This window comes from Phasianus colchicus, chromosome Z (assembly GCF_987193195.1).
Source record: "Phasianus colchicus chromosome Z, bPhaCol1.hap1.1, whole genome shotgun sequence".
Lineage (NCBI taxonomy): Eukaryota > Metazoa > Chordata > Aves > Galliformes > Phasianidae > Phasianus > Phasianus colchicus.
Window position 1 is genome coordinate 68,299,712 of NC_143476.1, and position 16,175 is coordinate 68,315,886.

At 36.6% G+C, this 16,175-nt stretch overlaps 1 protein-coding gene across 2 annotated transcripts in view; it reads left to right on the forward strand.

Moving 5' to 3' along the window:
* SV2C (synaptic vesicle glycoprotein 2C) overlaps positions 1-16,175 on the forward strand; it is a 100,340-nt gene that overhangs the window by 64,023 nt on the left and 20,142 nt on the right. For both annotated transcript variants that reach the window (XM_090131556.1, XM_090131557.1), the window contains exons 5-9: positions 7,739-7,872; positions 9,775-9,864; positions 14,002-14,112; positions 15,126-15,214; positions 15,958-16,122. In XM_090131556.1, coding sequence (XP_089987682.1) covers positions 7,739-7,872; positions 9,775-9,864; positions 14,002-14,112; positions 15,126-15,214; positions 15,958-16,122 — 589 coding nt within the window. The remainder of the gene's footprint in view (positions 1-7,738; positions 7,873-9,774; positions 9,865-14,001; positions 14,113-15,125; positions 15,215-15,957; positions 16,123-16,175) is intronic.

Below are 16,175 nucleotides of genomic sequence, written 5' to 3' on the forward strand. Positions count from 1 at the left end.
TTGAATGTGCTTTCCCTATTGGTAGAGGGAAGTCACCACTCGGCAACAGTGTAACCAGATTTTGTCACAGGCAAAAATTTCAGACTATTCCACAGGACATTTAGCCATTTTACACTGTTAGATTTTATCATCTGTTGGTGATTTGCTCTATCAGTACCCCCTGGTACTGCCCAAAAGGACGTGTCGAATTTCATACGCAATCCATTCATCACTTATTAATTAGGTGCAGTAAAATAAAGGAATGGAAAATACTAACGTAGAAATGTAGAGGTAGAAATCAACAAGAAATCAAAAGTGAGATCCTACAAACAAAATCTAAAAGCTCTTTCTAGTACCATTTGATTTCATGGGTTCGGGATGCATACTCACCACAGTATTCTTAAACTCTGACAGCTGCTTCTTGCAAATGAGCACTCCCTACTCTTCCTTTTAACATAAGTTGAATCTGCTTGCTCTGTGTTCTCTTGAAAGCATGACAGAGCCCTTTCTTCTAGACAGACAAGCCTCTAAGTTACAGGGGTGATTCAATACTGAGCTTGCCAAAGCTGTTCTCAGAGTTGTGTCTAGCAGATCTTACCTCTTTGTCTGTTCTGAGGGCTGTAAAGTGCTGTAAGTGAGCAGCTGCACAGAGTCATACTCAAGCAAGGACTTTGCAGAATTACATGAGTACATAAATCTCCCGGGCCACAGACTCAGCCAGCCAAATAGCCTGATCAATTACGTGCCACAGTGCTTGTGATGAGATTTCTGATGGTATCAGCACAACATTAACCCTTAGTGGCCTAGAATAATTCTGTTTTGTGTTTTGTTGTTTCTTTTTTTTCTATTAGTTGGTTGTTTTTTTTCATGTTGGTTGGTTTTGGTTTTTGTTTGATTGTTTTAAGTACATTACTGTTTAGAAGATACTGGAGGGAAATCAACCTTTTACATGGACAGACAGTGATAGGACAAGGGAGAATGGTTTTAAACTAAAGGAGGAAAGATATAGATTAGATGTCCCTGAGAGCGTGGTGAGGCACTGGAACAGGCTGCCCAGAGAGATTGTGGATGCCCCGTCCCTGGAGGTGTTTAAGGCCAGGTTGAATGGGGCCTTGGGCAATCTGATCTAGCACTTGACCTAGTGCTTGGCAACCCTGCCTGTGGCAGGGGAGTTGGGTTTTATTGATCCTTGAGGTCTCTTCCAACCCTGGCCACTCTATGATTCTATGATTGCCTTTTCAGTTTCTCAATCCTCATGTTTGCTTGGTTCTGTAATGTAAATTCAGCAGAACCACTGAATATCTTACTCATACTGGAAAAAATATGCTTTAATTTTTTATGCTCATTTTTTATCTGGTTGTTAAACTAAGATCATTCTTTAATTTAGTTTTCTTTCCAGATACTGTTTGCTACCACTATGGTTTTCAACCATCCACAGTTTGCTTCTAGGCTTTATGCCTGTAGAAATTAAGACAAATAAAGATACTGTTCACAGATCTGAGTTAGCATTATAGCTGGCTTCCTTTCCCTTTCCTCATTATATGAACAAGACACTGAAAAGACTGCAAAAGCTAAGAGTATGTATTAAAGAATCTTAGATTCAAGCGCTTAGTGCAAGCATTGGTTTCCACGTGTGTGAAGAGGGTACCGTATGCGTCTTACAGTCTCTCTGTATGATTATGTAGATCTACATCAGATCATTAAATGAAAGAATATTTTCCAAAGCCAATTCAGATGCAGGAATTTAACAAAAGCAACCACTTATAGGAAAATTCAGCACTTTTTGATGGCACATCATGGCCCTTTTCATGCCTTGCATCTGAACAGTGGGCAAAGTTTGACCAGTGTCAATCTATATAAACTTCAATTACTTTCAAGCTCTTTTCCTTAAATAAGGGATATGAGAAATAATTCTATGTAATATAGGGGATATTCTCTGCATTTCTCTTAATAGGAGTTGTTACTTAACTCTCTAGTGTCATATCCTGCAATCTCCACTATTTCAGAGATGAATTTCTTGTCTGTTATTGCTCTTGTGTCACAGCACATTGATCCACCTGGGCCAAGGGATTATTGCACTCCACACTTGCACACTTTCTTCTCTTCCTATCCACCTGGCCCCATTCCAACATTGTTAGGTATTCTAATAAAATCTACTTTTTATGGGTTTTGTATCAAGCTCATCACAGCTATGTTTGCATTTCCATAGCAAGGAAACAGAAGCCTGATCTGTTCAGAATTCTAGATTCTGCAGAGATTATTTATATGGATTCAAGTGAAAGGCTGACATATCGTGTCTAAACTTCAATGAACTTTAGGCACGTGTCTCATTTTTGTATAAAGTATACACTAATGATCTCCTCAGAGAAAAGTAATGGACTAAGCAGCACTAGAGCGGGTATTAATTAAAATCATTTAAAAATCAAGTTACTGATGTCACTATTTAGAAGTACTGAATCTGGAGGCCTACAGCACCATGTACTGGATAGAGAATTTGTTTCTGATGTTATTAGAGAGCAGGTGATTTTCTAGGTGTGGTCAGCACTGCTTGCAGATGACCTAGTGCTTATTTAAATGGCAGATATGTTAGCCAAAAAGATTGGAGGCCTGATAATCTCAGGTCTGCAGATGTTAGTGCTGGCAAATGATGAGTGTCAGGAGCTGACAACTGCCTGCTCTGTGGGAGAAGGAATGTGTAATTAAAAAATGCCTTGTTCCTTTTAATCATGGTTTCAATTGTAAGCAGACGAAGTATGGATGGTAAAATACATCCATTTAACAACATTACTGTCTTCTTTCATTGAACTGTTGGTCCTTATGTCTGTAAGGGATTAATAGCATTAGCTTGAGAGACAGACAGATGTGAGTGAGAATTATAGTCTTTTAGATGCAGCTCTGTCAAGGTAACTCAATCATGGCCTGACACACTTTGGTTATTTTATTTCCTGAATTATTCTGCAAAAATTACCTGCTGAGTCAGTGGAGTTAAAGAATATCTGTCAATAGAGGCTAAAAATATCACTGCATTTCCCGTGGGATATTAATAATCTAATCATATGAAAGACATAAGTTCTCCTTTGTGCTGCTGGAATTTCACATCAATATAATTGAAGAATAATTATGAAAACATTATTTCTGCTTTTGTTAGAGACAGTATATTTCCCTCAGGCTTGTGAAGGTATCAAGAATATTCCTCAGCTATGTCACTTAGATGAACTCTCTTTTTTTCAGTTTCAGTGATGTTTTACCATTATTCCAATCACTCGCACTAGAATATTTGGGTTCAAGTTCTGGACATCACTCACAGCTAAGTTTAGCAGTACCAGGAGACACTAAATTTAAGTTCAGTGGTAGAGTATTTCGGTTTTGCCAGATGTAGAAATTCCAGTCATTTTTGCAAGGTTGATTTAGCTTAGATGTTGGGAATGCTCAGTGAACAAACAAACAAACAAACAAACAATAAGTGTTTGTGCATTTTTAATTGATTATTGTATTATGTGCGGTAACAGTGCCGCCAAGTGGCACTTCAGGTCAATCACACAATTACTGAAAATGTTTCCACTTTAAAAATATTAAAGTTGAGCCTATATGACCTGGTTGTGGTGAATAAGTGTGTTTTAAAACAGAAACAAGCAATAAAATCCCTACATTCATTTAGGTTTTTTGAAAGGAGCTTTACAACTTTGTTCCTCTGGCATTTCAAAACCTCCTTGCTAGAAAGTATTTATACAGTCTATAAGCGCACTTTTTTTTTTTTTCCTCTCATTGCACTTTAAAACCTTAAGTGATTTGCTGAATTATCAAGTTCTCTTTCAGCCCTCATTTTGGAAAGTTAAGTAGACTATGTCCACTAATCAGGTCTCATTAGGTAGAGTATGTCAACACCTAACCACTGTAAAAAACTACACATGACCTAGAAGACAATACTAGCAATGTAAGTTGAAAAAATTCAGCATAGTATGGACAGGTTTATTTCTATGCTTATTCAGAAAATCTATGACATTTCTTTCATTTGCAGCAAGAACTAATTTACAATATTCTTTTTACTTATTAATATTACAAAACAGAAATACTGTTAGGGTAAAGGTTTTGTTGACATTCAATTTCATACATAAAACCAGTGACTGTAATTGATAGCAGCCCATACATTTTGCTTTTGCTCTGCTGCATTCTGCTGTGGCTTTGTAATCAGTAATTGCCATGTCTGTGATTCACTTGATTCCTTTCAGTAATCAGTACAGTGAGAACACAATATTCAGCAAGAAGGCTGGTGCACTGGCTTCATATTTCATCACTGCAGATTTGACATTGCTCTACAGAAAACTTTTCCCAAGATGCATTTGGGCCAAGAGCTTCAGCAATTCATAAAATATTGGAACTTGGCACTGTTTTCAAGATTGATGGCCTTGGAACACAGCATAGCCAGGGAGCAAAGGTGGAGCTGAGCTCTGGGCTGCTGTGCAGAGCTCTGAATGCTGCCGAGCAGAGCTTCTCCATCTTTGCTTTGTGTCTCGAATCAGAGAAGGGAAAGGCAAACTGAGTTACAGCCAAGCTCCTTTTTATTTCAAGACTCATGGACAGTGGTTATGAGAGCCACTTTGAGAGCTGAATTCAGAATTATTCTAATGGCTTCATTTTCCATATCAGCTCATGACCCCAGATAATGGGATGATCAACATAAGAATAAATCTGCACTTGCTCTGCATTTAAAGTACGTGTTTGTTCTGCTCTTTCACCAAGTGGTAGAGGAATAAGTAGGAGGACAGGTTCAAGATAGATGTGTTGCAACACTTTTTCTACCAATTCTTCTAATTCTCACATTCACTGTTATCATTAATTCTGCAGACACAATAAACCATGGTATTAACTGCAGCATCTACTACAAAGAGAAAAAGATGTAAAAAGAGCAATAGAAACTATGACGAACATTTCACTTAACAAGCTCTCAGACATTCTGAGGAGTAAAAATATGTCTTGCAAATGGTGAAGATGACAGCAGCATACACAGTGCAGTCAATGTTTTTAATTAAAGACAATGTGGCTCACTTACCTTAATAAATCACACATTGAAGTAAATTATTACTATCATTTTTGAGGACTGGCTACAGAGATACTGCTATTGTTTTACGTGTATAAAACAAGCATAAAATTTTTTAACATGGAAATACTATTTAGGAAGCTAAATCTCTCAAAATATAAACCAGGGTGGTAAAAAGCAGGCAGGGTAATTATAGTACTGTCTGTGAGTATTGTGGGGTGGTTTAAATGACCAGAGACAGAATTTTGACTTTGTTGTTCTAAGAGATGAAAGCCCTGCTTCTGTTGTCTCCTTTCTAGAAGTTGCACTGCTTCCTGACTGGTCTGACTGAAAATTAACAAAACCAAAGTAAATAGTTCTGTGAGTTTTATACCAGAGGGTTTTATACTGTAGCTTAACATATATAATTAACACAATTTGAATGATTATAATAGAACGTGTACAAAATACATACCCCAACACATGATTTCTAATTGCCTTATCAACTCACCTCACCTTCTTTTATTTTTTTCCTTCCTTTCTGGTTTTGTTTTCATTTTAATCTTGATTTTTTTTCATTTGACTTTCTATTTTTGAATAAAATTTATCATCAAAATTAGGTTGACATTTTAGGTATCTTCTTTTTGTTGGATGGAACTTTGGAGGAGGAAAATATAGCTATCCGGAGCCCTCCTTATAAAAAAAGTAGAACAGCAGTCAATGGCCATCACTGATATTGTTGCTGATTTCACTTCTATCTTCTGAGACTAAATGAGGCTGTAAATAAATCTGATAACACTTTTGAAACTCAGAAAATTTGTAATGAATTAGAAAAAACAGGTTCCCAGTTCTACAGCTCAGTTCCATAGATCTGTTGATAAAGGGCAAAGATACACCATCAGTACAAGTACTTTAACTAGAAAACTGATCTTTTCCTAAGAATGAATTTATGATGCAGAACATGAGATCTTTAAATTCCAAATTATACTGTATTCATTACAGATTAATACTTCGTTTAAAGGAATATTTAATAAGACATTTGGCTCTATGCTCTACCAGTTGCTTACTGATATCCAATCAGATTTAGTTTACTGTGTACTTTGTCCAGAAGGAATCAGTTAGCAAAGAAGTGTATCAGATAAATCCAGCATTAGGACTTTTGTTAGCCAGTATTCCATTTTCTTCTGGTAATCACTTCAATCATTATTGCTATTCTTATCTACTTCTCTACTTTCAATAAGCTTTCCTTCAATATTTTGCCTGAAATATTCTACAGTATTGAAGTCAGATTGAAGGTAATTACCTAAATCATGTTTTTGTCTTTCGTAAGGTATTTTTTTTCATTTCTAAAAATTCTATCATTTTAGTAGTCCGTGCAATTAGATGTTTTGTTAAAAAGCTGGACTAATGACTCTGAAGTTTCACATGAGTTCTTTCTAGTACTTATTTTTGCTGTCTTCCTAGGAGTCCATACTCATGCATATTTTAAGATCTACTTCTCAGATGAGAAGATGTTTTCTCATGTCATCTTTTTTTGCTTACGATCTTTACATAATTACAAATTCTCTTCTTCAGTGTTAAGCTTGTTGATATCAGATAGAAGTTTAAATACTAATTTATTTATTTTTTTTCCAGTACATCCAGTTAAGAGGTGGAGGACATTTTACTTTCAGCAGCGTTGGAGGAATTGTATAGTGCTCTGGAATAGAAATAGAAATTAGGCATTAAAAATGTCTTAAATTTTGCACTATGTTACATTATGCGATGGTGTTTTTAAGAGTGTTGAAATTAGCTCTTTGTTGAGAATAGCTACTAAAATGGATACAGTTGCAAACCTTAAAATGTCACTTTTGCATCTTGTTTTGCAAGGTTTACAAACTATTCCCACAGTATTCACTTTTATAAAATAGCAAAGTGAGTGCTGCAGCAAAAGCAGCTCTTGAAACTCCAAAATACTGATTATCTGCACCTAAAGGAACCAGTGGTCTCAACCATATGTACAGCTCAAGGAATAGAAACATTAATTCAGAAACAGATTCACACACCAAAAAAAAAAAAAAAAAAAAAAAGAAAAGAAGTTACCATATGCCAGTATTTCAGTGCTGAGTTAGTACTGAGTTACAAGATACTAATTTGAAGAAGGTCCAAGAGCATAAGTTTTATGAGCAATTTACTCTGATTTTAGAGCTTCTGTTTCTAGCAGCCTAAAAGCATATTGCTGTAGATTTTTCTGCAGTGTTTCTTGAATACTTTTCACAAATTTCTACTGTTTCTGCTTTTTTCATTTATTTCTAATGATTTACTATGAGAACTCAGTGCCCAATATTCATTAACATTTAAAATAGCTTATTAGAGGAAGATTTTAAGAAGCCAAATTTTGTCAGTAAAAAATAATATGTTTTTAAAAACTTTCTCATTTAATAGACACACTGATGTGACATTCAGTGTTAGAAAAATCAACAAAATATATCCTATTAGTATTTTTAAGAGATTTTTAATTCACCCTGCTTTCAGTATTCAAGCAAAACTACCTGTCTGTATGTTAAGTCTTATGTATGATCAAGACATGTCTCCATTACTGTGACTACTTGTATACAGGTTTTGCCAAAAAACATTATATAGACTTCCTCGTCCTCATTCGGTATAGTATGGACATTTGCCATGTTGACATGCAAAAGATTGAAATTCAGACTGTAATCATTTATGTTTGTGAAAATAGAATATTCTTGAATTTCTTCTTAGGATGGAGTTTCAGCATGGGATCTGCTTATCAGTTTCACAGTTGGAGAGTATTTGTGATCGTCTGCGCATTGCCCTGCGTCTCTTCTGTGGTAGCCCTCACCTTTATGCCAGAAAGTCCACGGTTCTTGTTGGAGGTATAACTTTCAACATGTTTTTCGGGTTTCAGTCAAAACTATTTCCATGTTTACATTTGGAAAGAGACACCAAAGATAACAAAAAAAAAGCATCTTTAATTATACCAGTAGCGAAAGGAAGACTAGGGAAAACATGGGCTGCCTTGGTAATAGAGGACACTGAAAGATCGAGTTACTGAAAGCCTTCTTTGCTTCAGTATTTACTGTTTAGACTACCTAGAAGGAATCCCAGTACTCTGGAGATAAGAGAGGTCTGAGAAAAGGAAGAATTCCTCTCAGTCTAGGGGAACTTGGTTAGAGGTTGTCTGGGCAGACACAATGCACACAAATCCATGGGCTTCAATGGAATGTAACCATGTAACCATGAATGCTGTGTGAACTGCTTACCAAACCACTGTCCAGTATCTGTGGAGAATGGCAGAGGTTCTTGAAGACTGGTAGAATGCCAGTGTCACTCTGGTCTTCAAAAAGGACAAGAAGGAAGAAGCTACAGGCCAGTTAGCCTCACCTCTGTTCCTGGAAAGTATTAGAGCAATTTATTCTGGGCATCACCTCCAAGTAGGTGGAAGAAAAGAATGCTATCAGGAGTAGTCAGCATGGATTCACCAAGGGAAAATCATAGTTGACCAATTGGATAGCTTTCTATGAAGTCATGAGTGGCTCTCCCTTCAATGAGAGCAGTGGATGTTCTGCACTTTGACTTCAGCAAGGCTTTTAACACAGCTTCCCATAATATCTTTGTACATAAGCTTAGGAAGTGTGGGATAGGTGTGGGATAGGTGAGTGGATAGTGGACTGAGAACTGCTTAACTGGCAGAGCTCAGAGGGTTGAGATCAGTGGCACATGGTCTAGTTGGAGGCCTGTAGATAGCAGTGTTCCCCAGGAGTTGGTACTTGCTCTGGTCTTATGTAACATCTTCATCAGTGACGGGGATGAAGGGGCAGAGCGCAGCCATGGCACATTTGCTGATGATGCAAAGCTTGGAGGAATGCCTGACACACCAGAAGGCTGTGCTGCCATTCAGGGAGATCTGGGCAAGCTGGAGAGTTGAGTGAAGAGGAATCTTTTGAGGTTCAACAATGGCAAATGTAGAGTTCTATACCTGAGTAGGAATAACCACACACATCAGTACAGGTTAGGGGCTGATCTGCTGGAAAAGAGCAGTGCAGAGAAGGAACTGGGTGCAGTGTGTCTTTGTGTCCAAGAAGGCCAGTGGTATCCTAGTATCTTGGGATGCATAAAAAAGAGTGACCAAAAGGTCAAGGCAAGTGGTCCTGCCCTTCTATGCTGCCCTGTGTGAGGTCATATCTCGAGTGCTGTTTTCAATTCTGGGCACCCCAGTTCAAGAAAAAAAGGGAATATTGGACAGAATCCAGCTGATGGCCACAAAGATGATGAGTAGTCTGAGGCATCTCCCTTCAGTGGAGAGGCTGAGAGAGCTGGGATTGTTTAGCCTGGAGTAGACTGAGAGGGGATCTTACCAATGCTTAGATACATCTGAAGGATGGGTATCAAGTGGTTGGGGCCATAGTCTTTTCAGCAGTCCCCAGGAACTGGACAAGGTACAACAGGCGCAAACTGGAAAAAAGGAATTTCCTCTGAACATGAGAAAAGTTTCTTTGAAGGTGACAGAGCACTAGAACAGGCTGCCCAGAGAGGTTGTGGAGTCTCCTTCTGTGGAGATACTCAAACCCACCCAGACGCTTTCCTGCTATAGGGAACCTGCTTTAGCAGGTGGTTGTACCAGGTGATTTCCAGAGATCTTTTCCAGCCTATTCTATTCTGTGATTCTGTGATTCGCTGGTTCTGTTTACACAGTAACATTTTTATAACAGGCAATAAGATTGTTCAGTGGCTATCTGAATGTATGTTTTGTTTAAATGCTTTCGTCCAATGTTTAGATTGGAAAACACGATGAAGCTTGGATGATACTCAAGCAAATTCACGACACAAACATGAGAGCTCGTGGTCAGCCTGAGAAAGTCTTCACAGTGAGTACTGTTACACTTAATGTTCACCACCTAGCATATCAACCAGCTTGCTGACAGGTGAGATCATGAGTGCTTAAGCAATCAATATTATTACTCTGCATGGCAAAGCAAATAATTTGCATTATAAATATCTAAGTGTAGGAACTGAGTTCCTATCAAATTGTTATACATTCAGCAGATTTTAATATCTCAGCTTTTGGCCAGCATGTTCTTGGGGATAATAAATGGACTCCAGTTGTAATTTCTGTTATGTTTAATAATAATAATAGAAAAATGTGGAAGCCTAAATCAGCTGATATTTTTTCTTCTGAGATTTTGATTTTTTTTTTCATTTTTACCAGCTAAAATAATATATTTTTAAATTATTGTCATTATTTTGAGAAATTGTTTTTACAGATATTTACTTTTCTCAAAATATCTTGCAAGATATGTATTTTACTTGCAGATCTCATGATAAAGCCATACTCAAAATATTGATGGGTTGTTTCTATGTGGAGGAAAAATTATTCAGCTTTAGGTCCTTTTTATGCCATCTTCTCTATTTATGAATAATATACATTTCTTTCTTTATTCTCCCCACTCTACCCCTTTCCCTGAGTACAGTAAAACTAAACAGCAGAAAGCATTTTTTACATTGAAAACCAGCCTCCCTTACCAGCTTGTGTTGCACCATGGGAGTGCTGGTATTCTGTTCCCAGTCATAGCCATGTGTAAAATTTGATTCCTCTTCCAGGGCTTTCTTCTTACATTAATGCACATATAACTCAATTAAGAAATCCTCTTATAGGTTTTGTATTTGCAGGCAGTCTTAGGAATGACCATCTGACCATATAATTTTACTCCACCTACACATGCAACTTACTGTCTTAGATATAGTTTCTATAGCCTACATTTAACTTTTTTTCCACAAGGAAACTCAATAATTCAGCCTGAAGGAAGGCTGGTTAGCATATCTGTCATGTTACAGCTGCATTTACTGGTACACCAGCAACCCAGCCCTAATACTCTCCAACCTAGCCTTATTTTATTTGTCTTTACTCACATTGTACGCTCAGGGTGTAATTTCACATTTGACTCATGCTAATTTGAGCTGCTTTTGAAGATATTCCTACTCTCAAGTCACCTTTTCAGTTTCTTCTGCCAGCATGGCTATTCCCTGATCCATTGCAGAGCCTGTCAGTCATGGCTTAAATCCTACCCACCACTCAGATTGTTAGTTTAGGCACAGGGAAGAAGACAGAAATGTGCTGGGACAAAAAATATGAGAAAAGATCATCTGTAGTATCACATCACTATTTGGGATTTTTGCCAGTTTCTGCCTTGACCTTGAGAAAACACAATAACAAGGAGCTGATTAGTACATTGCGTGCCAGGGATACACACTGACAGAAATCTCTACACCCCCAAACGTAGGCTTGTGGTAATATGATTAGAAAATGCATCACTGTCTCCTCATTGGACAATTATTAGCACTTTATCGTATTAAGCCCACAGCGCAAAGAACTTCAGGCATCCTTCTAGTCTATCTCTCTTTCCCTTTCTCTCCTTGGTTTAAATAAGAACTGGCCACTGTGACATTTTGTGTTGAAAAATCATTCTCCTAGCTCTCCTGAGCTCCATAGCTTCACCCGGTTTAGGTCAATATCATTGTATAACTTAAGCATTGGCATTTTCCTCTGCTTTCTGACAACAGTTACACCAAGCAGATAAACTTTGGTGGTGTGTTTTCTACTCTAACAGCTGGTGTAACTTTAATATTTCTATAATTTTAGGATGCTTTTGTTTGACTTGTTTTCCTGAATCATATTGATATCATCTTTTTTGAGAAGCTTTTTCTTTTTTTCCACAAGTCTTGTTTATTCTTGTTACTTATTCTATTGAGGAATTTAGCTTCAAACCTTTAGAACAGAAATGTGTCAGTTGATGAGCAATTGGTTTAAGAGTCAGAAATTCCAAATTAGATGTAATCTAGTTATAAATTGTGGAACTTGTGGAAATAGCTCAAAATACTTTCAAAAATTTATTCTGAGATGAACCTGAGTTCAAATAAGTTGTTAAGCATTCATATAGATGTTTAAATTCCTCCCTGGGACCAAAAATATGCATTACTTAGATAATTGGTTTAAAGGCTAAAATAAAAACAATCAAATAAATGAATAAATAAAAATCCTTCTACCTCAGAAACCAAAATTCTCTCCATTCTTTCATTGCTCCATATAAAAACTCTTTCCATTTTCCTATTAATATTTTCCTTCTCAGGAAAATTCTGTAGAATTTTAAACATTGTGTATTTCTACACATTGCTATTGAACAGAGGTTCTCTTTTCATTTAAATAGGTATTCACACCCTCTCTTCCCTCCCCCTACCTCCCCCCCCAATTCTTCATCCCTCACATACTGACAGCTAAATTTGCATGGTCCAGATGGACCATTGTCCGGATTCTATAGGAGCTTTTTTGTGTGTTCAAGGACCATCAAAGCCATGGGCTTTTTGTTCCTAGTCACATCTAGTGATCCTGGACATATATAATTCCCCCAGCCTTTACTGCTCCGAACAAATCAGGTGGCCTGGACACTGAAAAGGCTGCAGCTCAGCTGCTTGCTCATGAAGTATGCTAACTCCAAGATTATTATTCAAAATGCTCTTTTCACTCAGAGATGTAGCATGAAAATGTTTGAGGAAGTTTTTATATACAAGGTTTTTGATAATATTAGAGGACTCAACTCTAAATCTAGACCAAGTCTAGATATTTTATGAAATAAAATATTTCATAAAAATTCTAAAAAATCTAAAATCAAATAAATGATAGAGACAGAATTATTGTTGTTGGAAAGAGCATGATGAGAAGGTTACAGATTTTGGATATAATAGTTTAGCAAGACAGTGAACTTTTTTATTTCAGAAATTAGGTTGGTTACAGGTAAAACTACTTAGTGAGCTTTGTTTTGTTTCCATTAATGCGACGAGGCTGCTGGTCCTTCTTAAACATAATACATCTGAAAAAGCAGCAGGCTGGAAACTGGAACCTTACCATTAATACCACTATTCTTTGATTCCCTGTCGTCCACTCTGATACATCTGTGGGTGGTGTCCTCATTTTGTTAAGAAGAAACAGGATCTATTTCGGCTGCCAGAAACAGCAGCCGAAAATTGAATACCCCGTGTGTCTGTCTTTCCTTTCTCATATATCTGTCACTTTCCCCATTCTACTTATTTTCTTTCTATCCTCTTTCTTTTTATCTTTATCTTAAATAAACTGTGTATGAATACACTGTGTTTTGCTATTATTGGAACGGCAGATAAAACTATACTATAGTACATTCATCAGGTCAAGAAATAGATAAGACTATATTAAAAATCTTTATTCTCCTACACTTCATTATGCAAGATAAAATTAGCATAGTAAGCAGCATTACATTCTCTGTCACTGGTATTTCTATATTTTTCTTTTATGTTTGTTTATCTTATTTCAATTTAGATGTAGAAGATGATTGCTCATAAGAGCAATAACATGTACAGTTCCAACCCATTTCACCTAATTTTTTCTCTCCTCCTTAAAAAAGGATAATTAAAGCCTACATCTGAAACACAAAGAGAGTTCCCTGTCTGCTATTACAGGAAATAAGAACAAAAGAAAAATGCTACTTCAGCTACTTCAGCTATGCTACTTCAATTCTTCAACTATTAATTCTTGATATTTCAAATGCTTCTGTATCATTACTGTATAGTTAATCAATAGACCTTCAGTAATGTGTTAATGGCAAGTCAGAAAAAAATATCAAACTGAGCATGATTAGTTGAAGGTTTAAATAACATTTTATCCTTCATGGCGTTAGAGATAAGTACAGCAAAACTTGAGCAAATCCTCATAGTAACATGCTGTTTCAATCAAAGGAAAAGGATTTCCTGCATGGTTTGAAAGTAGAGCTTTTCCAATACAGATCCCTTCATACTGAACTTTGTTATTAAAGTGTGCTTATTCTTTCGTGTTTCCAAAACATTCCTAATCTAAACACTGGTTTAAAACCTGTTCATTTTTAGTTTATGGGATTTATTAAAACCTTCTAATACTGGTTGATACTCAGTTCAGTGCTTCAAGAAAATGCAAATATTTGCTGTTCTTTTTCTATTTCTAGGTTAACAGAATTAAAACTCCAAAGCAGATAGATGAGCTCATAGAAATAGAGAGTGATACAGGAACTTGGTACAGGAGGTGTTTTGTTAGAATTCGCACAGAGCTATATGGTGTAAGTAACAACATCTCTATTTGTTATACAATTATCTTTTATAATTAGCATTCAGAAATACAATAAATTCTTTTGAACTAATGCTTGCAATAACTGCAGTCCTACATTTTCCATGCAAATAGAAAAGTCAGTAACCAGTGTAAGATTCCAGTGTCCTGGGCAGAAAAGGCATAGATGAATCACAGGTGTTCACTGTAACTTCAGAGGAGAAAAACATTTTGTTGGCCTTTACAGAAGTGATGGCTGACATTTGTTCAGTCTCCACAATGTAATTTGTACTGGAAATACATATTAATATCTTCACATGTGAAGGGGTGATACGTGATGAAATTAACAGTCTTTACCTAGAAATGGTAAAGTCATGAATAACTTGTGTAAATGGATGTCAGTGAGGCCTTATAAGCAATTGAATATGCATATATTTTTAATATGTCAGATATTTTATGAGAAAACTACATTAGAGATAAATTAAAAAGATTAATACATACCCATTGAGATTCTACTGGAATTTTTTTTTTTTTTTTTTTTTTTTTGTAAAATCAAAATTATGCAGTATTGTCAAACCTTCAAATGAAATTTGAGCAAATACTCATTAATTAAAAAACAAACAAAGAAAGAAACAAAAACAGAAAAAACAGTCCACATCATTGAAAATGTTAAAAGAAAGTTTTTCACAGGTGAAAAGGAAACACTTCTCAGACATACTTCAGCTGGTTTATTTAAGATAGTGAATGAAGCAACATAAAGGATAGCACAGTTCTATGTAGTCAGAGAACAACTGAATTAATGGACAAAGTGAAAAGAAACCAGAAATAGAATGTACACCACCTGGTAATGGCCAGAGGACAGTGTACTTGTCATAGAAATACAGCTACCAGTTCCGTATCAACAGGATCACCCACTGTCTCTGATTCCCTGAGGAAGCAAGCAAATCAGAATAAAAAAGCTTGTACTATTTAATAAAACTACTCAAAATACAATTTAAAATGAGTGTATTTCCTACTGCTTTTCAGATTTGGTTGACTTTCATGAGATGTTTCAACTACCCGGTAAAGGACAATACAATCAAGCTTACAATTGTGTGGTTCACCCTGTCTTTTGGGTAAGAATAGTTGAGATCCCAAGTCATTGTTTATGAACTTGACAGAAGAATCATCTGCATGTAAATCTCTGTCATTCAGATTACTTTTTATTTTTTTTAAGTCCTTATTTAGTAACTTTACAAAAAATGTTATTGTATAGTATATTCTTGGTAATAAACCTGACTCAGAGGATGTCTATCTTAGAACACTGGCATCTTCTGATGTTGAGATCTTTCAGTATCTTCATCCAGGCAATTGACAAGCACAGAAGAACTGTGATTGTCTCAACATTTTAAAAATACGAACACTGTGCCATAACCTGAAAGTAAGTTCAGATTCTTCAGGTTATTTTTCAGGCAGTCTTCAGGTTTGGTTTAATTTATATACCCTTTAGAAGCTCTTACTCTGCCTGTTTGTATCTAAAGGCAAAATTTAAAACAAACACTATAAAAAGATTAATCTTTGCAGCTCCCACGGTCTGCAGTTTATGAAGAGCTTTATTCTTTGTGTCTGGATGCCCATAGGACTTTCCAGTCTTTGTCAGGGCAGGCCCTAGCATCTGAGCCTTTCTCAGCTGCCCAGCAAGCAGCAGGACAAGTGGTAACACCACCCTTTGGGACAGAAACAGATAGAGGGGTAGGGATGGGAACAGAGAAAAGCCAAGATGTGGGGACCTGGCAGATTAGAGCTCTGGGAGCACAGCCTTACTGTGGTCCCTCTGGATCAGGCACCAGGACATAACAGCATTTTCTGTTTTTCACAGCTACTATGGCTTATCTGTCTGGTTTCCTGATGTCATTAAACACCTTCAGTCAGATGAGTATGCGTCCCGAGTGAAACTTTTCCGCAACGAGGAGGTTTCAAATTTTGTCTTCAACTTTACACTGGAAAATCAAATTCACAGCAGCGGAGAATACATCAATGACAGGTTTATAGTTGTCTTAATGATAGATAAATGCATGTATTCTGAGAAGTCCGATT